The following is a 27,234-nucleotide window of genomic DNA, read 5'->3' as shown; positions in this document are numbered from 1 at the left end:
GGTGAGTTTTGTCAGAAATCCTTACTTACTTATCTAAAATGCCAAATTCTTTAGGGATATATTGTGCAATATTTTAAATGGGTCGGATTAATCAAATTGTGATCACATTGAATGAAAGGTCCTGTATGAGCCATTTCAAAATGGTATCATGTACCACATGTGTTAATGAATCATGTCCAAGCTTACCATTATTTAGCAGGCTTAGAACAATGGAAAAGGGGTTGCAATTTAATTTCATAGAGTTGCAAAACGTGTGAACATGTGCGTAGGTGGAAATGGGTAAAAAAAGCTTCAACACCTTATTACCATAAAGGAGCACAAACATAAAACTGCTGACCACATGGTGGAGCTATCTGCTCCTAAATATATAGTTATTCTTTGATGCAAAACAAACTTTCCAAATATTTTCATTGGACTGTGAATGCTCTCCTGCTAACAACAACAAGAACAACAGACAACCAGGAATGAAAACCTTGGAGAGGGCAACAAAAAGCTGACATCCATGACAAATACCTCCCCTAATGAATCCAGGCTGCATCTCAAACCAGTCCCACAACAATGATGGGATGATGTTTGCTACACAGTCTCACTGTTTACTGGGGAAACCTAAGACAGCGGTTGTGTTTCCTGTCAGTGTTCATCTCCTGCTGGTGACACAGAAGAGTCTTATTACCGAGCCTGTGAGAGTCACTGGTGCTGAATATTTAACCAGTGCAGGTTTAACTTGGGCACTGCTCTGCTCTAAAGGCTTTAGTTACCTCTGTGTTCAGGGGAAGAATTAGTAGTATGGGAGAGTAAGTGGGTTTCTCATGCCGGAAAGCAAACATCTCTGTATTTGCCGAAAGTTATTTCTCCACAGGGCTTTTCTGCCACAGTTGACACTTTTCAGATGCTGCTATTTGTCAATCATCTTCCTTTCTGCTGCAAAATCCTTTTTAGGTCCAAAACTCATAGCCACAGAAATGTAGGCTTTTGAATGAATGTCTTTTAGTTTGAATGCTAGATTTTTACTCTATTTTCAAGGGCATGGCTGAGACCTTTAATGGATTTAAAAGAAGTACGCATATACATTATCAATCATATTCAACAGATCAAACACATATTAGTATTAGTCTAACAAGGTTCTGCAATTTAAATTATACTAAGTAAAACTACAGAAGAATGATCAGATAATATCATTAACATATCAAAAGTCAAACTTTGCAGAAAAATGGCAGGCTCATACTTTCTCATAATTTATGAAAACAAGTGTTATTTGTTTAGTTAGTCCATATCGTATTTCTGTTTTTGTATTAAAATACTTAAAGCAATAAAAAGGCTTTTATATTTTCCGCTTGTAATAAATATATGAAAGTGCTTTTTGGCATTATGCAGCAGTCCTCTCTCTGTATTTCTCTGTATGTATCTCTTAATTGTTGCCTATCCAGTGCCTCAAGAGTTGTTTACATTATTTAATCACCTGAAAACCCTCTTTGCCTCTGAATTAAAGTCCTGGAATGTATATATGAAGTAATATTGAAGAGAAAAGTAGATGTACTTAGTGCTGATAAATGTTGGCTTTGAGCTCTGCCTGATTAATCAGCCAATAGAAGAGAATAGGCACAAACATTCCTAGAGATAATTCAATACTAAAAAGCTTGTTTGTTTTCCTCCCTGGAAAAAGCCATTTGGCATGCAGGGACTACATTTACCAGCTTCTTTGGCAGGCAATACATCTTTTAGAGATTTTGCACTGATCTAAAATAAATGTAACTGCAAAAAAGCTGTCCAAATCGTAATAATCACCAGTGCATGGTTTACATTACAGCAGCGTTGAGCTTGTTAAATATCCTCCTGAAACACAAGATCAGAACAAGTCCTTTCATTTTTAATAGCATGTGCAGGGAGATGCTATTAGTTACAGCATACATATTGTAGCTGAGCGGTTCACCACACTTACTGCGGGTCAGCTAGTAACCTAATGCTCATAATGGGATGACAAATGAACTTCATTACATGTGGCTGACATGACTGTCGATGCAGTGCTTTAAGACTTTAAACGGAGCATTTTAACTCTGAATTGAGCTTTACATTAATTGTTAAAGATGGCTATTTCTCCTCTTTAGGCCTTGACAAAGTCCACTTTTGGCCCTGGTTGTGTAAACATTTTGTCCTGAGGGGAACGAGGGGGAAAGGAGGTGGAGAGCAGTTTGGGTGTAACCAGGGCTTCGATCAAGGTAGGGTTTCTTTCACCTCACAGTCATGTATAATTCAGCCCAGGAGGCCGCAAATCACCCGAAGAAGAGAGATAGGCAGAAAAGGAAGTGCCTGAAGTGACAGAGGAACCAACGAGGAAGACAAGGGGACAAAGAAGAACAGGAGAAGAAGAAGAAGGAGAAGGAGAAGGAGAAGAAGAAGGAATAAAGAGGCTGTCAGAGCATGCAGGAAGTGAAGAAACGTCCGATAATCTCTGCAAGAGAAAGAGGTCAGTGTGTGTGTGTGTGTGTGTGTGTGTGTGTGTGTGTGTGTGTGTGTGTGTGTGTGTGTGTGTGTGTGTGTGTGTGTGTGTGTGTGTGTGTGTGTGTGTGTGTGTGTGTGTGTGTGTGTGTGTACATCCACATGGATTACATTAAAGCTGAGCTGGTTTTTGCTCTGAATTCTCTCACAGCGTTATACAGCCGTTGCTCCATACTTGTTTGAGGTGTCTACTTTGTTTAGAAATCATTCCCAAACATGCGGAGGAAGAACTTTAAAAAGCATGACCATAGAAAATAAGAGAAAGAACTCCATATGGAAATCATCAGAGACAATTCAGACCGAGCCAAAAGAGCGGTGGGGGTGCCATACTGCTGCACAGAGCTGGGTCTGTTGCATCAGTTTCATCACGGTCCTCCTCCTCCTCCTCCTCCTCCTCCTCTCTCCTTCAGGCCCGGGTCCTGGACGCTACGCTCTGCCCCCGATGGTGGGATACATCAACCATGACTTCACCAAGCCCAGCAGCCCTGCATACTCCTTTCACAGCCGCATGAGCAGCGCCAGTGAGTTGTTAGATATTCATTTTCTGTCATATTGCTCTGAAGTGCACTCGTTTTTACTCCCATGGATCCTTAATGTCTCTTTTTTTTCTATGCTTAATACCTGTCTGGAATCGTTTTTTCTTAATGTGATGAGGACTAAATAAGACTTTGGATGACCTTAAGTGCAATCTGTTTCCTGTAGTGATCTCTGTGGACTCCAGCCCAGGACCGAGGTACCACATTGACGCCAAGTTAACCCGCTTTGGCCGGATGGAAACCCCGTCCTACTCCATGCTTGGCAGGGGACGGAGCACAGGGGATAGTAAAGGTGAGAGAAGAAAACATTTTGTTTGTGTTTGTCTAGGTTGATGTTAGCAATTATTCAACTATTCATGACATTCCCACTAATCAAACGCACTTCAATTTGTCTAACTTTTCCTACCTAGAAATAAACAAGAAAGTAGAACATATATATTCAACATGAATATTTTCTACGTTCTTGTTTATTTCTTGTCTTGAATTTTTATTGTACAATGCCATGTCTTTTTATGCTGCTGCAACGCAAACATTTCCCAAATTGGGATCAATAAAGTATTATCTTATCTTATCTCTTACCTGTTCATCATCTTCTTAAACATTTTAGCCAGTAAGTCAGTGTGGCATCACCTTTTCAACATCCAGAATTCACACAAACATTCCTCAAGAAAACCTTTTCCCATGAACAATGGTTTAGTCTGTATGGACATGTACAGCTCCATATATGCATTTGAACATGGGTAAATCGTCCAGAAAGTAGTTTCATTTGTTACGTGTGTAATCATGTAAATTAGGTATTTTTCTTTCAAACATCATACCAGGATTATGGAATGTTGTGATTTCTATGGACACTATAATTAAAATAAACTCAACAATTAGAGGAAATTTTTCCAAACTGACTTTTATTCCTGTTTAAAGGAGAGGTGTTTCAGACTCCGGGGCCGGGGGCCTACAGCCCAGAGAAGGCTCCCCCTCTCAACTCTCACAGACCCCCCTCATTCACCATCGGCTCTCGCACCAGATACCGCTCTGTGGATCCTGTCCCGGCACCCAACAGGTGAAGACAGCAGGACACAGGCATTTGAGGAAAGGCTGGGGGTGGGACATGATTTTGGTTCTCTGTGCTAAAGAACTCATGGGCATGGTAGTTTATTTTGAGTCAATCTCACATATATTGTCCCTGTAAACTATGGTGTTAACTCTCCACAAGTCCCTCTAGCGTCTGTTGGTAGAAATGATGGTGGAAGTAAAGGAGAAGGTCAGGAGAAGTAGTTTAACGTAACCCCCGTGATGAAGTCTATGGGACTACCCTGTACGTTGCAAAAAATGGTTCGAGAGGCAGGACAAGAATGTGGGAGGAAGCCCATAAACAAATGAAGATTATTGTGACGCGATATAAGTATTTGTATCGTATCGTATCGCATCGGATCGTACTGTATCACATTGTATTGTATCACATAATATAATAGCGCGTTGTGTCATTGGGAAACTCAGAGAGGAAGTAGATGTTTTATTAAACATCAGATTTTATATAAATTATAGGTTCTTTATTTTATAACAGACATGTAAACTAGATCATGTTCACCATCCACCAAAGAACAGAAGGAATAACCTTGTACCTTAAAACATTCTGCTAAAGAGTTTCCCAAAGTGATTAAGGAGCAAGTGAGAATGCGTCAACAACAAATGCCCCACTGTTTGAGAAACATCTGCTCAGAATTACAATGCAAAGGTTGCCAAATATCTGTTGTTTTTAAAGACCGTCTTCAGAAGGAACGAATTAGCTTAGCTTTAGATTTTGAAGGTATTGAGATACAGAATATTGCAAGCCTTATCATTTAAATCAGAGATAGCTGAAATGAGAACTCTCTGAAGCACAACGTTAATATGTGTTGTTTTTCCTTCACTCCAGCTACAGACTCCCTAATCTGCTCGGCAGCCAGGTCCCTAATAAACCCTCGAGTGCCAGCTACAGCTTCTCAGGCCGGAGGAAGGTGGGAGCTCCGTCTGAAGACCTCTCCAAGAGCCCCGGACCGGCCAAATACGACACCACCAACCCCGACATCTACCACCAGCGCCAGCCCTCCTTCTCCATGCAGAAACGGACTAAGAGACCCAGTTATTCCTCGGCTATCCCCGGCCCCGGCACTTACAGCCCGGAAAAGTTTCATGTGCACCTCCCTAAACCCCCCTCCTTCTCTATGGGTGTCAGACACTCAGAGTTCGTCACCCCACTCGTGGTGCAAGTCATCGACTGACAGGATTCAATATGAATGCGTTGATTTTATTATATTTTTCATACAAATGTGGAGCTGTCATGTAAGGACTAAAATATATAAATAAATAATATTAAATAAAGCATAAAAGTTGAATGTAAAAACGTATTAACCAATTATCAGAAAGTGTTACAGTATCAGTTGTTCAAAGGGAAACATCTCAAACCGACAGTATTACAAATATATATAAAAAATAAATATATTAACATTTCAAATGGAAATGCTCATTGTACACCGTACAGATGATGTCCATTTATTCATTTAGAAATAAAACAAAAATATAAATGACTTTTGAATTTGCATTGGATGCACCCTGTCTAGAGTTAGTCAGCTTAACTTCACTCATAGCTTGAAAGGAGAGTGTTTAACAGAACAGGAAGTGAGAAGGAGTCTCTATTATCTAGTGCTTGGTATGGTGATCTTTACAGGTGAGCTCCAGTCGCTGCACTCGCCCAGATTGAGCAGCTCTTTGGCACACACCTGGAACAGGTAGGCTCCAGGTTTCATCTTCAGCACCACCTTGTTGCTCTCAATCGGACCCAGCTGGAGGAGGAAATCAAAGATATATTACTATAAAATAATCTGTGTTAAATGCATAGTGTTTTAAAAATACGACACAATGCCTCTTTTTAAATAAACTGGTTACATTCTTGACATCTTTAAGATACAAAATAATTTGCTGAGAGTTATACATCGGGTAAGATAATACTCTGTCCTTTAAATAAGAAGCTACAGCCTTGGTTAACTTAGCTTACGCATTAAGAATAAAAACGTGGTTTTAACCATTGGACCATTTCTGAAAATCACTAGTTAACACGAACATGAATAAGTGTTTTTCCCAAATAGGGAAACTAATCCTTGACTATTTGAGTATACTATATCATTCTAACAAGGAGAAAAATGTGTTTTAATTAGCATTTCTTGTTCAAAAGTCATTGTTCAATCACAGTTCTTAACACTATTAAAATAATTACTTTATTTTAATGTCTACTGAAAAGCTATTGCCTCACTATTAAACAGTTTACATTCAAAAACATTACAGCTTAGTTGAAATGAGAAGGATTCCCACAGATGAAGGTACTTTCTGAAACCGTGTTGAGGTTACCTAAAAGAACCTTATTGAACTTCCTTGTGGATGTGTGTGTAATCATGTAGAGTTTCACACTTCTGCTGTTACTGCTGATGATGGTTTTTCTTACATTGTACGACCGTGGGATGCCCCTGCTTTCCCGCTGGTACTTGATCTGGTATTTCAGAGGGAAGATGTCCATGTGAGCCCAGGTAGGGGGAGGAGACCACTGCACCAACAAGTGTTTGGAGTCACGAGGGGAAACCGTGACGTTTACAGGGGGGTCCGGTTTCACTACAGAGAGAACGAGACTTGGACATTAACCACAAGTGTCTTCACAATATGCACATCAAGCTATATTGAGTATCACACGACGGTGCACTCATCACTCTCTCTACTCTCTTTTAGATCGGATTATTAATCATGTCAGTTGTCACCTATATCCTCCAACATGAAGCTTGAAAGATGGAAGCTGCTCCTCCCAGAATACACTGCGGTGACGTTGATGATGTAGTCAGTGAGCAGCTTCAGGCTGGGCATGTGGCAGTGCCAGAGCTAAAAAATATAAATAAAAAACACAAGATTATAAATCTACGAGGTTATATATTATTTAGTTTTGTTATTTATTTCTATATTTTCATGTTTCAATTTCAAAAAGTTAGTAATTTTTGCACACTGACAGCTTATCTTTGTATCATTTAAAAATCAAAAATGTAATGGTAAAAACATACGATAACATATACAGTAGATTCGTGCATGAAAGGATTTAGATGTTGAAAATAATTCCCACAACAAAAAATGCGTGATTTCCAGAAACCAGTACCAACTATTTCCCCCCTAATGACATCATGTTCACCTCAGACTCACAAGACACACTTGAAACTAGTGAGTTAAAGCTTCTGTGTAACAGAAAGGTGAGAGGGGTTTTCCAAAAAACACTTAAGTACAAGTAAGGAAATGGAAGTAAAAGTGTCTGGATCAACATTACTATAATCATTGATGGATGATTGTTTCACTCTGACTAAAATCAGGCTTTTGGAAACCCCCTTTTCAGTGTATCTGCTGCAAAGGTAAATAAATAAAGCTGGTACCTGATCAGATGAGGATGACGATGCAGAAATCAGATCAGAGGACGAAGAGCCGGGTTGGATGAGATGGCAGTGCTTGGTGACCGACTGTCTGTGTCTCTCACTGGCAAACACATTAACACACATATTAATGAGCTCCTTAGCGACACTTAACGACAGGAGTCTGTTTTACTAAAAGGTGTCAGTGGTGCAGGTCAGCACACAGGAGCAGAGCAGTGAGATCTACCTGTAGGTGGCAACGTAGTGAGTTGGTGGGTGATGGGGGGGTTCAGGCCAGGAGCAAAGAGTCACGTTGGGGTAGCTTGCACACCGGCAGCGCACTCTGGGAGTGGAGGGAGAATCTGAGAGAACAAAAGTCATAAAATGAGCAAACAAATTATTTATTTATGTCCTTCTTAAGGTTGTGTTTTAAGAGCACGCCTTTGCCCGCTTTTCTTTGTTCGTTTGTTAGTCATTTAAAAGGTTAACGCAATTAAATGATAAATAAAATGTGTTGCAGGTTGGAAATATGGTAATAAAAGGTATTAAAAAAATCCCATTAAGGCTCACCAAATGACTATATCCATTCACTGCATGTAGAAAAATACATGTTCAGTGCAACATAGCAGCAACAAAGCTCTTAGTAAAAGTAACAACAAAAGGGTAATTATGTTTTCTGTTTTACGACTCCTGATTAAATGACATGTGTTGAAAGCACATGCGAACACACACCTTCAGCACCACCAAGTAAATAACAAGTGGCATATGTTACTGGTACTCACTCCCTGATGTTGTAGTCCCCATCAGCAGGTCCAGTGCTTGGCCTCCAAGAACACACACGAGCAGAACCACAGTGACACATACTCTGCCAGCAATCACAGCCATTAGTGCTTCCGGCGGAAAACAATATTACTGAGTGAAAAAGCTTTCTAAATGGAGCAGTGAACCCGCGTTTGCAAGATATCGCCTACTCTCTTCTGTTGTTTCTTTGCTCTGCTCAGGTATATAATTCTGCACGTCAAAGTTCAGAGATAAAGAAGTGCTGCTGCTGCTGCTGCCGACTCCCTTCTGTGTGTTTGAGCAGCGGCGTATCAGGACTATAAAGCCGTCGTCAAAGTGAAAGAGGAACATCGATTGTGGTGAATTGCAGGAAAAAGCTATTTGAGAAAGAAGTGTTTCTAATAATGAGTCAGGTTTCCTTAGTCATACACAAACATTTTCTTAAGTCATACCTGCTTTAATGTTGTTTTACAAAGAAAATAATTATGTACAAATAACTCGCATGGCACATTTGGTTTACAAAGGAAAAAATGCACTAGTGTGTTCAGTAGTTGGAAAGTGTTCAACACATATAGAGAATGTCTATATGCACCTGCATGTGCTTTCAGACACTCCTTCATGCTTTACACTGCCCTATAGTACACAACAGCAGCTACACACTGATCACATATTGCACATCACATTGTGAATAAATACTCTGAGGTCTGATCCTTCAATTGTTTCCAGTCTGCAAATTCACAGTCCAAGCTTTTAGAGATTTTCTTGTTTGTTTCTGTGAGGCCACGACAGCTTCTTGGCGCTCCACTCAGACAGGGAGCCTCTGCGGAGGTTCCACACCACTGAGGGAGCTCCTTCTCTGGGTAAGCTGATGCTGTGAAGCCCCCCTGCGCTGGGGGTCCGCAGGGAGGTGAAGGCCTTGCTGATCCAGCTGTTCTTCGCTTCCTGCAGATCGTTGGCCAGGATTCCCTTCTGGTGCTCCAGCTCCTGCACGAGGACGAAAGAGGAGAATGTGAGAAATGCAGCAAAAAAAAAAAATCACAAATACATTTTTGTGCAACAATACTGTTTAATTTCTTGTATTTCTCTCTATTTCTCTTAAGTTTTGAATACAAAATACACTTTATTGTACTAAATTGATTGAATGTGTTCGATAATGGTACACTACTTTGTCTTGTCTTTAGTGCTTTTAATAAAATAAGTTAATTTCCAATTTATGTTTTAGTATTATATAATAATCCATTACTCAATGTTAAAATCTGTTTTAATTGTGCATTATTTAGACCGACCAAAAACATTTATTTGTATTTGGTGAAGGAAAAACGACACACAACATGCAGTTTTAGTACTGTAAAACAGATGTAAATGTTTTTATGTATTGAAATGGCCAAAAGTAATATTGAGCAATATTGTGCTGACTACTTCCCTTGCCCCAACATGGGATGAAAGTGTCCATCATATATTTGCAGGAATCTCTGCCTAACCCTAACCCTATATTCTGTATTTATTTGGAAATGGGTATGCCTCACATTGATGTCACATTGATGTCAGGCATACAAAGGTATTTTCTGTTGCAAACCTTAATGAATATACAGATGACGTTGATCCCTATTTATTGAGTTGAGTTTGAACAATTTGTTTTTTTTTGTGTTTTTTTTGTTCAGGCATTAAATATGTTCCTTGAAGTTTAATTCACATTTTTTTTTAGATATTAAAGTGCCCATGCATGGTAGACTGTAGTGATGTGACCTGGATTTGGCTTGCTTAGATTCACCAGATTTGTTTGTGTGTATTTATAGGTGCTGTGTGATGGTTTGAGGGTCTGCTCTGACCTGGATCTTGCACTTGGACTCCACCATATGGACTTTGGTCTTGGCCAACTCCTGCTCCAGCTCCTTGACTTCGGCCCCGAGGGACTCCTTCTCCTTTTCCACCCTCCTCTGCTCTTCCTTTTTAGGACTTGTGTCGTCCTCTTCCTGGCCTGGTTCAGTATTCCCGTGGCCTTCAATCACTGCATCTGATTCTACGAGATGTTGACAGCGTGAGCAAGCCTTCACTGCACTCTGCAAAGATGGAAACAAATATGCATAATGTAAAACAATGTAAAAACGTATGTACCACAAATATGACATTGAAAAGGAAAGAAACACCCGCTAATATACGATGAACCCTAATAAGAAAATGAAGAAGAGGGAAGTACAATTAATTCTAACAACATGTTCAAGTGGAAGCATGACAGAGGAAAAGGTGGTTTAAAAGTAGGAAGCATGACAGCAGTTTTCTTCTCACCTTGAGTGAGTCTAACTCTTCTCTGTGGGCGGCCTGCTGCCTCTCCAGACGGCTTGTCAGCTGAGAGCAGATCTGAGCAGAAAAGAGGATCATCAGCATTAGGCAGCACGCTTTATTAATATATCCTCTTATGAAGTATCTCATAAATCCAAACAGCCTCATTTTTCTGATTCTCTCTACCTGTTTGTAGTCTGCAATGACACCAGACGACCTTCTGACTTCCTGCTCAGTCTTCTGCAGCTCTCTTCTAAACACTTCCTTCGCCTGTAAGAAGAGAAGAAATCCTTTACTCATGCATGTAAAGCATAGCATCAACCTTGTAATGACTCTGTGATGTTATAAAGAGGCGTACCACTTCAGCTTCCTCCTCTTTCCCTCTCTTCTCCTCTTCTGTCGCCTGCAGATGGTGTCTGGTCTGAAGAAGGTCTTTGGTGAGTTCGTCCACTCGGTCCTCCGCCTGCAAATTAACATTATTCTGGTCAGCAGCAAATACTCTCTGTTGGAAGTAACATCATTGTGTTGTATGAAATCATTTTCGATATAGTGCCAAAAGAGTTGCAGGCTTCATCCATAATGCTTATCCTATGCCATTACGGAACGAAAATAGAAATGCAATTTAAAAACTACAGAACAATTAGATTATTGGGCCTTAAGGTTTTCAACAAAAACAATACATTTCTCTATTGAAAAGACAAAAAATTTAGCCGTCATTAAATCCTGTGCATATTCCACAAAGTCTGGAGATGACTGATGACAAAATAAAATTAAAGGATTAAAAGGACATTAAAAGGACATTAAAAGGACAGCAGTTAAAATCCAAAGTCAAATCCATGGAACAGATATTTACATACAGAACATTTTCACAAGACAACTTACGAACCCTCCTTTACGATAATAAATATACGATAATTAAATAAATCGTCCATCTTGTACTTTTTCTCTCCAGGCTTTTGTGACATACTGTATTTAGAAGACTGAAAAAAGCAATTGTTAAATCTTCATATTAGACCATTTCAGGGTTTTAAAGAACCATTTCATGAAGAATAAGCAATAAGTAAACAATCTTGAAACCATATCTCTAGATCAGGGCTATTCAATTGGCGGCCCGCGGGCCAAATCCGGCCCCGGGGTGATATTTACTGGCCCTTTGAGTATAATGTTAAAAAGTAATCAATTTTTTTTTTTTTTTTTTTTGTGCCATAGTGCCTTTATTCCAGAGAGGGTGTTACATTGAGAGATAGAGGGGTAGACAATGCCTGAAAACTTCGACGGGCTCAGGTTTCGAACCCACCTACTATACTGTAGTGACAACTCCTGTCATTGATTGCATCTCTGCGTGAATGATTAGATCATTTCACCTAAATGAAATCAAATGAAACATGTAGGCCTACTGAGTTCTGAACTTGCCATTTAGATCTATAAAGGCCTTGGGGCTATGTTGTTTGATTGAATTAAACACAATATATGCACTCCACTATGCTGTTGTAGTATTTACTGTATCTGAAGCTCTTAAATATAATTGCTCATATTTCAAGCCATCTTTTTCCCGGCCCCTTGCTTTGGATCATTTTCATCAACCGGCCCCCATTCCAAACTAATTGAATAGCCCTGCTCTAGATAAAATGCCGGCATGCTTGGTACTGCTGGCCTGTTATTTGGAGACGGGTTGACATTTTGAGCATAAGTACGACTGCAGACTGAATGGCTCCTAATGCCGGAAAGTATTATTAAGGTCACATTCTGGCTGTCTCCTGAGAGGCTGAGTAATGCCTTTCAGGAGGTTATAATGCATTTTTAAAGTAAACCCTTTTACCCTTCTGGTGAAGGGAAATGTCTTATCGTACCTGGTCCAGAGCGTTCTTCAAGGCGATCTTGCTGGTGATCAGTCTGTGAGCGAGGCTGTCGTTCTCCTGCTCCAGGCGGAGGCTCGTCTGCTGCAACACATAGTTCTCCTTCTGCAAAAACACAGGAAAATCCATCAGGGATAACCAGAATGTCGACTTTTTTATCACTGGAATGACTTTAATGTATCTGTTTATGGTGAGAGTGAAGGATTTCTGACCAGGTATTTGTCCAAAGGCTCTTCATCATCAATCAGTTGAAGCCGGCTCTCTTTCAGTTTGGCTTCCTTTGAGGGAACCTGAGGGGAGAGAGAAGAGGCTGATGAAATACAGCAAAGTCATATTTGAGTGAGCTGGAGAAAGCTATCTCCTTCAAACAGATCTGCTGTCGAATGCTAAGCGCGACAAATCGTGGAACAGGCCCCCAAAACAAAAAGAGATCAAGATAAGGATAAGTGCGAGTTAAGATAGAGCACATGGGGGAGGGATCATTTAGTAACATAAAGGAGTATTAGGAGGGGGAGATTTATTATGAGCCTGACAATTGACAATTTCCATATCTCAAATATCAAAAAAGAACAGACAGGCTTCATTTCCTTCTATCTACAATAACACATCTGTCATGCAGGGAAATGGGTTTTGTGTTACAGTGTATTGGATCTGTAAGAAATGTTATAAATGGTGGAGCAGCAGGGTGCATCATTTTTTTTAAATAGTCTTACTCTCATTTTGACTTTGAAAGTTCTTCATACTTACAAAAAGCAAATAAGTTTTGTATCTGCATTTTTTGTTTGTTGGTGAATTGCCTTAATGCCAAAGCGTGTCATTTGCCAATTGCTTAACGGTTAGATGTGGTGATCTCAAAAGTGACTAAGTCTTACTGTGATTTGTGGTCCAGTTTCTTCCACCAGGCAGGCCAGGATCTCCTCTTCGCTCATCTGCTCCATAGTGTCGGCATCGTATGCCATCGTCATGGACACCTCTTCCATCATGTTGCCTCAATGTGCAGGCGCCGCTAACACTCACAGTGACAATCACAGCCTTCACAGGTAGAGAGCTTTCAATCACAAATCTAAAACAAATTGAAAATCCTCACACAGCTTTATCTCTTGTGTGAATCAGAGATGTAGAGTGAGTTCAGGAACATGGAGTCGTGTTGTTTTTGCTCGCTATGATGCAGGCGATCCAGCATGTGAGCACGACCAGGAAATAATCAGGATAAAGTCCAAGTCTTCCAGACACAAATAAACTCTGCTTACAGTCCAAAGGTGAAGAATGGTGAGAGAGATACTCCCACAGGTAAAGTGTAGCTACAGACAAGCACCTAATACCGAGCAGACAGAGCCACCTACAGCAGGCGAAGAAGTGTGTGTTACAGGTGTATGGGCAGTAACAGGTTCAACAGGGTTTATATAAGACGTGTGTGTGTGTGTGTGTGTGTGTGTGTGTGTGTGTGTGTGTGTGTGTGTGTGTGTGTGTGTGTGTGTGTGTGTGTGTGTGTGTGTGTGTGTGTGTGTGTGTGTGTGTGTGTGTGGTGTGTGTGTGTGTGTGTGTGTGTGTGTGTGTGTGTGTGTGTGTGAATGAAGGACACACCCACAGTGCTCACCTTTGTTATTATACCTCTCCCTCTTTCTCACACACACACAAACATGATCCTGACCTCTCAAATTATTTATTTTTGATTTATTTGACAATGATGAGTTCCCACAATGCAAATGTGTTGTCGTACTAGTCCACACTCTTCATACTAGCTGGCTCAGAGGCTGTGTGAACCTGCCAGGTAAACACTTCTGGAGTTTAATGACGGAGTTAATCATGTGGTATTTGTGACATTCCACCCTGAGGTGTTGGCATGACACAAAGCTGACGGTCTAGTATTATCATGAGCTGAGCAGCAGAACAAACGGGTCCAGCAGGTAAAGTGATGAAATACCAGCACATGAATGCAGAATAACTAAGCGGATCCCCCCCCCCCCCCTCCTCCATATTCTTAGTTTTACTTTCACAGGTGCAGTTTCTCCTTATTTCTTCCTTAAATCTCTCACTAATTCCCCCTGATGACAGATCAGTTTCATTTCTTTCCAAGTTACACTTCCCTTTCTTCGAGCGTGTAGCTACTTTTCACTTCCGTCTTAGAATTGTACTGAAGTGTTGTTCCCTTGTGGTTTTCCAACACTTCCTGCTACATCTTAGGTGTTTTTTTTTCTTATTTCTAACCAGAAACTGGGATTTCAACATCCCGTGCATCTATTGTATGAGTCACTGTGGGCAAAGACCAAACAGAAAAAAAGTCCAGGCAGATATAAACATTTATTCCTCATTAAAAAAAAAGGAACATCTTGTGAAACGTGGTGGATTTTGTATCAGGGAATACCAAAACTTGTTCTAGTTTCATAGAGAAAAATCTGAAAAATACAATTTTCAACAGTCAGACAAAGAAAAGGGAAAATCTAAATAACACTTTAGTTCTGATACAGCAACGGTGCTCTCAGTGGTAATCACACAACTACAGTAAACCCCCTTTATCAAGATATGGGGACCACATTTGTTGAGTGAGTATATTTGTTAAGTGGCAGTGAACACCAATGCTGGGTGGACGTCTAAATTAACAGAAAAGTATTTTTACATATACTTTATATCTATATAGTTTCGCACAAACCTCTGAATAACAAGGTAAAGTGAGGTGAGGAAAGTAAGGAGTTGTGGTAACAAAGCTCGCAGCTCAGTGAAACAATGTGGTGTTAGAAAATACACATTAAATATATTTTATACATTTCTATCTAATAATCTGTTAAATACCATTGTATTTTTTTAAACAATTCACCACATTTTAATCAATTTGAAGTCCATTTTCTGTTCCAAATGTACATTTCCATTCTCTTCTCGTGTCATTTCTGTCTTGTACTGAGACATTAATAGAGAGAAAAATCAAGATGGCAGAATAACTGAAAAGCATGGAAAACTCACATTTGGTACGAACTCACTAAAACACACTTAAGCCCTGACGTTGCTCACAAACACTACAACACTCCTTAAAAATATATAGATTCAGGCATATACTGTGGAATAACACTGCATATTGTTACTGTACTGTAAAGCAGATATAATGGCTTATAAGATACAAAACGTAAGCTTCAAGATCAACAAAGCATAGTACACGATCCTCTCTGCCACAACACCTATAACATCTGATTTCCTTTTGTTTGTCTCAATCTGTAAACATGAAAAAGGTTAAATACATCCACTTTAATGGAAGACACTGCAGAACCCTTTTAGCAGTCTAGTTTCATTAACCAGGAGTGAAGACACAAGCTAACTGAATTCATACTTTTCTAGTTTCTCCTTCACTTTCCATGTGTTTCCTCTGGAGATAAAGAACACGTAGGCTCCATTAGTAGTTTCTGTGGTTGGCAAACAACACCCAATAGAAAAACTGTTAGCCCTCATGTACAGTAGGGAGGGGGGGGGGGGTTCTCATATTAGCATTGACCCTCTCGGTTAACACCGGCACAGGGAGAGGGGAACAATGGGGAGAATAACAGAAACTAACAAGGCAGGGGTCCTTCTCTGTGTAATGTTATCACACGTAGTTAGACTGTGAAGACCCAGCAGACTGCAGCTAACTCCTATAAATCTCCATTTATATTAAAAAACTATGGCTGGCTCTAAACAATAACAAATACAAATGACAGTCTCGTGCTTTACAGGCAGAGAAGATTTCTGTGGCTAATTCAAGCCACCTTGGCTATTGACTTATAATGCTTATTTATGAAGCTGGATCATCTATCAGTGTGTGAGAAGTTTGTCATTCTGTTAACTGATAATCAATCAATGATTGAGACAGTTTGATGTCAGGGGAACAGGGTCACCTTTTCTATGTTTCTACCTGATGAAGGTATTTGTAAGCTTTTTAACAGACACTATCTTTTTAAATGTCTTAAAGTTTATCAAAATAAAATCAGGCCTTAAACAGCATGCTTCTGAATCATTTGTTAATAATAGCAATTAGAGCAGGAGCAGTAAATTCCACTTCCTTAATAAGGACTTCCTGTCTAAGTATCCCAAAAGATCCATATTATTTGGTATTTATTTTTTGTAAAATTGTTTGGTTGTTGTTAGTCACCGTGTTCAACTTCACTTTTTACACAAATTAATTGATCATAATTTATAACGAGCATAAATGAGAGAAGTTGTTTTAGTAGTAAAACAGCTGAACATGAATAAAAGTGTGAACAGGCATCAAAAAATGTATCATACTCTGTATTAAGAATGAAGTTACTAATAATAAATAGCCTATTCATATTTACTTGCATTTTCACTTTCAAGGTTATTCCCTCCGTTTTCTTTGATAAATACTAAATTAGATCCAGAAACATTTAATTTGGACATCATTGATTTTTTTATCCCAATCATATGGTGCAAAAGTGCAAATTAATTTACATGTTTTTTTTTTGTGTGGAAAGTGTGCAATTTTGAAATGTTAAAATTGTAACCATAAGTCAGTAACATGGCTTAGGGGATCCATAGCACCTACATATGAACATTGACTTGCCTGTGGGGCCCATTGTGTGTTCCCACTAAACTCTATGCATGGTCACACATGTCCCTGACCAGCTTAAAAAGTGTCTTAAATGACGCATCAATCCATGTACCTTTACACTTAAATTGACATTTTATTAACGCGTGTGATTTGGCCTTGTGTGAAACAAAATGAGGTTTTACTAGAGTAATGTACCACTTCCCTGCTGACTTATCTCTGGTTTATACTGCTTACTGAAACTCCCCATGGGCGTTTTACCTCTCTGTCAGTGGACTCAGTTTATGGGTCACCTCCATGGATGAAATATGTGGCAGAAGTGAGCATGTGAAGTAATGTTTGTCATTGTGCTGCATCAAAACCCTCCACAATCCATCCGAGAAAGGTTTTCTATGTGAGTGTACGTTTATGAAGCAGCAGAGGTCAGACATCGGTGCTGTAGGAGCGTGGAGGTGGTGGGGGGGGAGGAAACTCGTCCGTGGGACTGTAGTAGCTCACAGGCGAGGAGCCCTGTGGGTGGGCGGTCAGCGGCAGAGAAACAGACGGGTTCTCGTAGTACGTGTGGAAGCCCAGACGCTCCCCGCCGTTACGCAGGCTGTTAGAGAGTCCAGAGCGCAGGGTGTAGGGGGAACAGGTGGGGCAGTGGTTGTGGTGAGTTCCCGTCTCCAGCTGATCCAGAGACACCGGGGTGATGGCGGCCCCGTCCATGGCGAGGGCGTTGCAGGCATTGCAGGGGAAATGAGAGAGAGGGTCCGCTCCCACCACAGAGCCCACGTCCACCTCAGAACCATTCTTCTTACAGCAGTAATACTGCAGAGGAGAGAGGAGGATTACGTTTGGAATCCCTGCTGTGTTCCTAAACCACAACACATTTCTCATGACAAAATGCTGACCACATTATTTAAAGGTCATCTGTGGATAAAGATTTATACTGAACAGCCCCGCTTTTAAATGACTAAAGCACACACACGCAGGGATACCTGGAGTCTACAGTAACAGAGCACTGCTACGATGCACAGCAGTATCACTCCGGCGAGAATTCCTCCGGATATAACGATAGTTCCCGCTGACATTCGACCAGCTCTCCATCAAACCCTTCAGAGGAAAGCAGTAAAAGGTGGGAGATGTTGGGGGGGGGGGGGGGGGGGGAAATACATGTGAATCAGCTTATTAGACTTCAGGATGTTGATGGTGCAGGTTCTAGAGATTCAACTCAATTTTACTGCAGAATAATCTGCATACAACAGGTTTCTATAATGCCCGCAAAGATACCCCATGTAGGCTGAATACGTCTGATGTAACATGTTGTAAGTACAGTAGATGGTTATCATGCCGTTATCAGACAGCTCAAGGCCTCGGGATGGATGATAAATGAAAGTGGAAAACAACCGTGAACCTACAAAACAGCTTCAGTGATCTCTGACACAGTCTGTGAAACTCTACTCCACCCATCCATGATGTGGTGTTTTCATGATGACAGAGCGATATGATGGGATGGGCACAACCATTTCTATTATCATATCATCCAATCATGATTATGCAAGATTGCTGATAGACGGCTTGGCTCAGCGTCTTGAGAAATTCTAGAACAATAAACGTAGCATCCTGCAAGCAAATCAGCTCAAGTTACAAACATGTATATTAAAGAGAACATGTTATGCTCATGTTTGTATGTTGTGACTCTGCTATGATATGTTGACATGCTTTATTGTTCTCATACTACCTGTGCTGCAGCACCTCTTTTCACCCTCAGAAGTCAGAGCCCAGTCTGCTCTGATTGGTTAGCTTTATCCTTATGGCTAACATATGTTGTTTTTATTACATGAGCTGAGTGTAAGAGCCATTTGACACGTAGTAGTATCAGTAACAGCTGATCTCGATGATATAGGACGCACACTTACATTAGAAGACAGCGGGAGGTGCAGAGATGGAGGAGTGTGAGAAGATAGGAAACCATGTCAGCCTGAGCGGTGTTCCTCTCGTAACATCCTCTCACTGGAACTCCTGCAGGAAAAGAAGAAGCTTCTGTCAAGAGAGAAGTAAAGAAGTCAAGTCAAAGTCAACTTGATTGTCAATCGTTCAGTTTGTGTGTACAGACAGAGAGATCGAAATACCGTTTCCCACAATCCCGAATACAAATATATATAAAAATATGTATACAAATATGTATATCCTATAGATACACAATCAGCAGACACATTTATACATATGCACACATTAAAGGTGGGGTAGGTAAGTTTGAGAAACCGGCTCGAGATACACTTTTTGTTATATTCCATGGAATGCTCTTAACATCCCGATAGCAATGAATATCTTAAGTGCTTTGACAAGAAATCCATAAAAAAATGTCATCTGTGGAAGCCGTAGAGCTGTAAAAAGCACGACCAATCATTTTAGCCGGCCCTGCTAAAATAACTGGACGGCCTACCTGCCTGTCAGCCTTCCATCTGGGCACAAGCTTATCTCGTGCCCTCATTGGTCATGTGCGCGTTCGTGTGTGTTGGAGGAGGGGCTCTGTGAGGAAGTGGCAGATTTTCTCCGGTTGTGTATTTTCAAATTCTAGCGATCTCGAGCCGGTTTCTCAAACTTACCTACCCCACCTTTAAGACATACATACAAGTACAACAATCAATATAAATAACAGTCACTTCAATATCTTTGGTTTAAAGGGCTGCTGATTATTTTCATACACACAAATCATTCCTTTACAGAAACTGTACTATCCACTTTATTTGATATAAACCCAGTGTGTCATTGATCTTAATTTGATTTCAGCTAAAACGCTCATATAAAAAGTGAAGAATAACCAGTGATTTAATCCATTGACTGTCAGCTTTAATTAAGAGACATACTTCAAACTGCTTATTGCTTTTGATCAATGGTCTTAAATCCCAGAAGCATTCAATTTGCTAGGATATATGAAAGAGCTGAGCAGGATTCTCACACTTAAGAAGCTGGAACCATACTAATAACCTCATAAAATGTTACATCCAGGGTTTCATACGGTATGGCATCTGGTAATACAACTAAATCGATCCATATAGGCATCAATTATACATCATAAATTCACTACAAGAATCTTAAAAGCAGCTGCAAAGTGTGACTAAATTCCATTTTGGATGGCAAACAGACAGCCAGGATGCAGCAGCAGCTACTGTGCACACTCGCCATATGGCCGGTATAATGTGTGCATATGTGCAGCGCATATTCAGCATACTCAATCTGGTTAGTACGTGCATCTGCTGCCATTTGTGGTTGACTGTGACAGATTCAAAAGCAGCTTTCAAAGTTGCATGGATAATTATCATCACAATTGATCTCTTGGATTCGATACTGATAGGGCAATTAAACAAAACCGTAAAGATGTATTTACTCAAAACTTACATGCAACTTGTGTTGATGAGTAGTGAGAACATAAGATGTCTGACAGACTTAGCTTGGATACTAAGCCAGAGTAAATACAAGAAAAGATGCCTGCAGAAACAATGTTTTTTAATTCTGCCAGTGTTTGCTGTGCACCACAGGTAAATAGCTCTTATTGGCAGAGTCACACAGGAGCAGAAACGGTGTAAATGAAACAAAGTCAACCGTCTGCAAACATAATTATCTCTATTGCACTCAGCAAATGTAGTGTCTAGCCTCAAATAGACCCTATCAACAGGTCTATCTCACAGAAAGCAATACATTAGCAGTGTGACAGAAAATACGTGTGCCTTGAATAAACCCTCCACCAGAATATGAATGCACCAGGAGAGAAATACTACATATATCAGTATAAAATACATGATTTTGACCTTAATTTAGACACATTTATATGGTTGAGCTCAGGCAGAATTATTCATTTTAAGCACTGCCATTATAGTAATTACAACTCTCGACGCCTGTGTTTATCTACTGTTCAAGTTGATTAACTAAAACATCCAGTTATTTCTCAAGAACAACATTTTAATCACCTCAATTAAAATGATAAAAAAAAATAACAAGCTTCTTTCTCATTACTAGTGTATCAATGTAATTTCGCAAAAGCTGCGAGGTTCCTTAGGCTGTAATTTGCAGTTAATTTTAGTCTTACTGTCTAATGAAATGGTTTAAATATAGTGGCACATTTTTTGTTTTGACGTAATTGCAAAATCTCAGCCTGAAGGTTGAAACAAATGCTGCTTTCGGGATGAATGGTTTGTTCTGGTTTTGTTCCCCAGCTTGGCTACAGTCAAAACCAACCAGAGGTTTCTTTGTTGTGTGTCTCTTTCGTTTCTCAATCAAACTAAACACAAAGTAAGTGGGGCGTGGCCCTTCAAAACGCTATTAAGATAAGGTCGGTGTAAGGTTTTCCAGTGAATGCACATGCATCTCAGACAGAGTTATCGCAGAGAGAAGTGTGTGTGTGAAACGAGCATGTGAGCCACTCTCTCTCGGTGCAGTATCTTCCATTACGTCACCGTACTAAATTATACACACCACGGGCCACGATAATGTCGTTAAAAGCGATGTGAAGTCACTCTTGCCCCCCATTTCATCTCTCCATCTCTAGCTCACTATCTTGTGTCTCTTCAGTCCTCTTATTGCCTCGTCTCTCCTTTACTCTGCCAATATCCCTTTCACTCTTTTTGCCATATCCTCTTCTTTCACCGCACTGAACATCATTTCAATTCCCTTTCATGACATGAAAACATGAAGCCACTTTGGCAAATGTATGCATACAAACGCTGATCCTTATCAACACAGACAAAGCAATCTCAATCTCTTCTCTAGGACCAGAAATAAAGGTGACTTTGAATAACATGCAACCAAGTGAAGCTGCAAAGGGAACGTTGGGGTAAAGCTACGGATTATAGAGAGTTACCAACAGACTGGAAAGACAGAAACGCCAAGCGACAGAGGTCTGGAGACGAAACCCTAACGCTGTCAGAGTATCTTAACCAACCCAGTTCATATCTGACTCAGTGGGTTCAGAGCTGTCCGAAAACAAACGCATGCACAACTCTTCAACCGCAAAACCACACTGTGGCCTGAGAGGAGTTAGAGGATCTGCCGTAAATCCCTGTCAGATGCCGACTTGGAAAAGTGACGGGTTGAAGGCAGTCTCAGAGGAGGGATACGATTTCTACAACACAAAAACTCCTCCAAGTGATTAAGAGTTCTCCTCCCAGGTGGCCAGCAGACTCTGGTTAGAGAGCGTCTGACAGTGAGCTCTAGCAACAGTGAGGAAAGGACATGTACAAGAGAAAAGGCTGAAGGAAATGTGCATCCATGAGATTTGCAGGGATTTTCATTCAAACACAAAAGCAATGCTCACTGGTTTGTTGAAAGAGAGTGGCTCTGTGGGTGGAGGTAATTGGTGCCATTACAGAAGATGAACATGTGCATTGGAAAACATATTGTTCTTTCATAAAAGCTTAAGAGGATCAGTAAACTACAACTCTTGAATGGTGAAAATCGTCCAATAACCTATAGCTTAGATTTCTGCTGCATGCACTTAGTAGTTTTGGTTACATCATTCCTCTCCATAGCAATGGTAGCTGAAGCGTTTTTGTCACAGTAAACACAAACTGAATGAAATGAATGTATCATTTAGTCAAAAGCAACTATTTAGATAGCTACTGATTCAAACTCTTGAATGGTGAAAATCAGCCAATCAGTCGTTTTGGTTAAATCATTCCTCTCCATAGCAATGGTAGCTAAAGCGTTTTTGTTACAGTAGCCCACACACTGAATGAAATGAATGAATCATTTAGTCAAACTAAAAGTTCATTGGAAACTATTTATAAAGCTACTTCATTTTAGAATGTTTTTCATCCTCTGGTTCCAGCTTCTCAGAAGTAAGTCTTTGATGCTTTTCCTACTCGAATGAAAGCAAATTGAATACTTTTGAGGTTTGTACTGTTGAACATAAAATAAGCAACATGAATGTCACCTTGGGGTTTTAGTAAATGTAAAAAAAGGAGAAACATCATTGACATAAGTAATCACTAGTTGCAGCCCTTTTTCATTGTGTTTAGAGCTATTCGCCATGACAAGCTGGTGGAAGAAATGGGTCTGAAAATAATTATATCTTGTGGCATAAACACAATAACGTAAACCTACAGGAGACTTCTCTGTTTCTATCTTGAAGAATATTGAGGAAATCTCGATGTGATAAATATTGTGATTATATCCACCCGGACACAACTCAAATACAAACAGTTGTGCTTTTTCTGTGTGCTCTTCACTCTCTTTCATACACAAAACGTACTAAAAAGTGGTGTCATGATTTCATTGTTCGAGCTACCACAACATCATTCAGTTCCAACCTTTATCATGTTGGAAATGTTGAGAGAGGTGGAGAGGATTCACACTCCACTCGCAGAACTATACTTAGCATTTCTGTCATCTCTTGACACGGGGAAAGCAGGAGATGAGAGGCAGCTGAGAGAGGTGTCATATTTTAATTAGTTTTCTCTGTGGGAAATGAAACAATTCTAGCAGTCAGCTAAATGCGAGCGCACAGAAACAGACAAAGGCGTGTGTGGGTGAACAACGGGCTCAAACACACCCACACATCCAACATTCACAATTACACATCCAAAATATCCCTAATCAAAGGTAAAACAAAACTTCTATTTAAAAGGTTCACGTGGGATGATGTGGGGTGATGATTTCGTTTTTTGGAATTAAGAGCTTTGTTCTCCCATTCCAGGAAAAAGCAGGAGGCTTTGGAAATAAAACTTAATCAAAAAGCCAACTATATCTAAGGTATGAAAAATAAGGAATAATTCAACTTTTAGGGAAAACATGCTTAATTGCTTTATTGTTGAGAGTTAGATGATAAGATTGATACCATTCATATCTTTCCGTTTGATATAAAGCTGACGCAAGCACTTACTGAAAACGTCTGTGTCAAAGTTAACACAATATTCCTACTACCATCATCATTTAATGTGGGTTAGGGTTATTCACCTTTCTTAGTTCAGGTACATGGACATCTCAGACTTTTCATCGCTCTGAGGCTGCCTGGACAAAAGATCACACCCCAAAACACCAGATTGACTAAACGTTTTGTTTCCAATCTTTATTCTGAGCTAATAATAATAATGCATTTTATTTATATAGGCCTTTCAATGCTCTCAAGGTTTTCTTTGACTCCAGCTTTGTCCTATAATAATGAAACATGGCCATCATAAGTGGCGTTTTAAAGTGTTTTGTTTGTCTTCGCTACCGTTTCCATTGACAAACCATTAACAACGCTATAAAACAGAGAACTAAAGAAACCTAGAGAACCTGCACCAGCAAATATTTGGCATTTTCTTGATAAAGGCCTTTAAAGATGAACTGGCAACTATTCTGTCAATCAGCTAATTAGGTTATCCATTAGGCAATTTTATTCCCATTATGTTGTAATTTGTTATAAATATTGGAAAGTCTCCTGGAAATCCCTCTGGCGTGTTAATAGCACTAACAAATAAATGTTGTAAGTGTAACTGCAGATAAATAGAATACAAATAACTTTGTGAGTGTGCAGTAAGATGTATTTAGAGAATCATCTAGGAAGCTGGAACTCATTATAAGCTGCAAAAAGACATTAGGTAGAGACAGAGTCATTATGCGGATGAGTTTTAATCCGTTTTCATAGGGAAGGAATAGAGAAGCTGGGAGCTGATTTTACAACAGGAGATGGATGGGAAACAGGGAGGTAGAGTGGGAGATGGGGAGATGGGGGAGAGGGTGGCAGTACCTGAGCGGCTCCTGGATGTGTCTCCATTCTTAAATAATGATATGAATATTTCGTTGGAGTGGCCCTAACTTTGAGCTGGAAATCACAGTGTGTCCTTGCAATTTTAAAGCCTTGGCTCTTCAATTATTCAAGTATCATTCCTTTAACAATATTTTTCCATCACAGGGCAATTTAGCCAGGTAGTAAAAATGAGACTTTTCTGCCTCGTCTGCCTCTGAAAGCACTCATCTCAGCGTGTGAGGAGAGGAACACATCCACATCTAGGACAGAAACACCCGCTGCTCGAGCAGGAGGGAACAAAGACAGCAAGAAGTGAGAGGCAAAAGGGGGGGGGGGGAGGAAAAGTGGATGATTTCATTTTCAAATAGTATAAACGGGATTCAGTCATCCGTTTCTTCCTTATGACTGACAACGCACACACATGCCCTGTCTCCTCGTGTCATAATTACCTCCTTTATTCTGGATGATTTATGGTCGGATACGTGAGAAACTCGATTTGTGGAGCGAGCAGGGGTTACATTCGGTGCAGATAATGCCAAAAAGAAGGGAGAAACCACTGAAATCTAAATGAGCTGCAGAGATCCCAGTGGAGAATATAAGAGTTGAGACTAAAGTGAATACTTTCAGCTACACAGTTTGCCCAGAGCAATATCCCTGAGGTGAGATCAGAGACACGATGAGCAACCTGTCTGGCAAACAGTGTGGGAGAATAGAGAGAGATGATACAAATAAGCAAGCGCAACACTTACCTGTAGAAGTCACCATCTGGGGGATAACATCCTCGAATGTGCTGCAAAGCCCCCTGGGAAAACGAAAAAAAAAAGACATGACATCAGTTGTAACCGTGATGCCTGGAGACGCCAGAGGGGATGTGGTCAGCTGCAGCTACAGTCAATTAGCCTTTATTTTGATATCATAAACTCATTCATTCAGTCATTCAGTAAAGCCATTATATCTCTCATTGCTCCTTATACTTTTCAGTCAGTGACCATTAAAAAAAGGTTATCTATAGTTGCATTTAACACAATACAGTTTATCCAATTTTAACACAGACATTTGAAAATGTAAATCAGTATAAAAGCAGCCATACAAATAATGCAAGATAGTACCGATATTATATGAATCCTCACAAACTCTAAAATGTTATTTTTTAAATATTTTATTTATTCTATTTTTCTCTTTAAGCATCATGAAAACCTTACTGTGAATTGGATTTCTATGAATAAAGTACTGAAGATAAAACCATCTCAAGTCGATTTACTCACCTGTCCAGATTGTGTTACCAATTCAGGATCGGTGCAAGCAATGTGAAACTACAATATGATCGACCGATTAAAATTAGAGTGAATACTTTTGTCATATAAACATAGCTAATGTTTCAACTGGCTTGAGGTAAATCCAGCATCTGTTGCATCACTGATTAGCATCATTCACACTCAATTAAAGCGGATCAATTGATACGCAGAGCCGTGATGTGTCGCTCAGATTGTAAAGCCTTACCTTTCTGGTTGAAGGAAATCTCAGGAACCTGTTAGAGAACCTTTTTTTCCACAAGTGCGGTTGGTTCCGCACACAATGAAGTCCGGTGGTATCCTCTCCAGCACCGGTCATTAAAGACGCTCGGAGCCCCCCTGCGCTCGCTCTACAACCGGAACCATCGCGTCATTATCCGCCGTCGGTTATCCCCTCTTTCCCCCCGGTTCACTCACAACCAGGTGCCAGTGAGGGCCTATGGGAAATCTCATGGCATCCTCCTCCTCTTCTGTGAAGCGCTGGGGACGGATGAGTCGAGGCGGCAGTCCGGCTGCAGAGTGGCACGGCTCGGCATGGCTGGCTCCCGGGGGGCGGTGTGGCCCCCGCTGTCGCCGGTCCCGGTGGGGCGGGGTGGGAAAAGCAGCGGTGTGAGCGACAGTGACAGCCTAACACCGTGTGATATCACTTTACCGGGAGGGTGGGAGGGGATGGTGATGGTGTGGATGGTGTGTGGACACGGGGGGTCGTCACCATCCGGAGATGAAAGCGTAAAGCTGATGGTATAACACACTCGGTAGTTTGAATAGTGGTGCCTTTGTTGAAGGAAATGTCCATATTTACATCCAAAGCCTTGATCTCTTTAAAGTTAAACTATTCCTTGGCTCTGCAATCCTTACGTGGAACGAGCAACCTGTCTCAGTAAGTTTTATAAGTCTTAGAGAGGAGGTAATTCTCAGTCTGCCAACCAAATTAATGTAAATCACTTTATTTCATGCGTTTTTGAGATACCTTTACAGAACAAAATACCAGTAAAGGTAAGAACTAGTGGATAATGGAGAAGTTTAAGGAGGCTAAAAACTCATATAAGAAGCTTTTTAAAAATACGAAGTTAATTAAAGATACGACTCCCAATCCCAATGTGTATAGGTACTTCAAGTTACCAACTCAAATACAAGTTAAAAGTTCATATTAGAAAATAGAAATCTAAGCAAAGTCAAAGCCACTGAGAACCAGGCTCTCTGTTGAAGGAATGCCCACATCTCACACTTCAAGGTATTGCAAAAAACAAAACAAATATGCCTTTCTCTGCTTATTCTAAACATAACACTCTTTATAGTAATACGTCTTATTTATTGATGTGTGTTTGTTGTCAGATGCTCTT

At 40.3% G+C, this 27,234-nt stretch overlaps 4 protein-coding genes across 4 annotated transcripts; 1 reads left to right on the top strand and 3 right to left on the bottom strand.

Moving 5' to 3' along the window:
• The first annotated feature begins 2,418 nt into the window (after positions 1-2,418).
• odf3l2a (outer dense fiber of sperm tails 3-like 2a) lies at positions 2,419-5,303 on the top strand. Its single transcript, XM_034122671.1, has 5 exons — positions 2,419-2,464; positions 2,907-3,017; positions 3,199-3,318; positions 3,954-4,089; positions 4,945-5,303. The coding sequence occupies exons 1-5, from the start codon at positions 2,419-2,421 to the stop codon at positions 5,288-5,290; spliced, it is 759 nt and encodes a 252-aa protein (XP_033978562.1). The 3' UTR covers positions 5,291-5,303.
• ebi3 (Epstein-Barr virus induced 3) lies at positions 5,303-8,529 on the bottom strand. The gene is made up of 6 exons (XM_034122659.1): positions 8,227-8,529; positions 7,692-7,806; positions 7,469-7,568; positions 6,815-6,932; positions 6,508-6,671; positions 5,303-5,851 (listed from the first exon to the last, which is right to left on the bottom strand). Exons 1-6 carry the CDS (start codon positions 8,327-8,329, stop codon positions 5,705-5,707), a joined length of 747 nt encoding a protein of 248 aa, XP_033978550.1. The 5' UTR covers positions 8,330-8,529; the 3' UTR covers positions 5,303-5,704.
• A 129-nt stretch (positions 8,530-8,658) lies between these two features.
• On the bottom strand, positions 8,659-13,758 carry LOC117475132 (rab GTPase-activating protein 1-like). Its single transcript, XM_034121603.1, has 8 exons — positions 13,233-13,758; positions 12,573-12,650; positions 12,355-12,465; positions 10,863-10,967; positions 10,691-10,774; positions 10,511-10,582; positions 10,054-10,284; positions 8,659-9,208 (listed from the first exon to the last, which is right to left on the bottom strand). The coding sequence occupies exons 1-8, from the start codon at positions 13,341-13,343 to the stop codon at positions 8,975-8,977; spliced, it is 1,026 nt and encodes a 341-aa protein (XP_033977494.1). The 5' UTR covers positions 13,344-13,758; the 3' UTR covers positions 8,659-8,974.
• Positions 13,759-16,812: 3,054 nt separating this feature from the next.
• LOC117478930 (protein FAM163A-like) lies at positions 16,813-26,185 on the bottom strand. Its single transcript, XM_034125902.1, has 5 exons — positions 26,100-26,185; positions 25,349-25,401; positions 18,790-18,892; positions 17,869-17,983; positions 16,813-17,698 (listed from the first exon to the last, which is right to left on the bottom strand). Exons 4-5 carry the CDS (start codon positions 17,959-17,961, stop codon positions 17,312-17,314), a joined length of 480 nt encoding a protein of 159 aa, XP_033981793.1. The 5' UTR covers positions 17,962-17,983; positions 18,790-18,892; positions 25,349-25,401; positions 26,100-26,185; the 3' UTR covers positions 16,813-17,311.
• Positions 26,186-27,234: the final 1,049 nt, after the last annotated feature.

The sequence above is a fragment of the Trematomus bernacchii genome, unplaced genomic scaffold (genome assembly GCF_902827165.1).
Source record: "Trematomus bernacchii unplaced genomic scaffold, fTreBer1.1, whole genome shotgun sequence".
NCBI classification, from domain to species: domain Eukaryota; kingdom Metazoa; phylum Chordata; class Actinopteri; order Perciformes; family Nototheniidae; genus Trematomus; species Trematomus bernacchii.
This window is presented reverse-complemented; position numbering and strand designations above follow the sequence as displayed.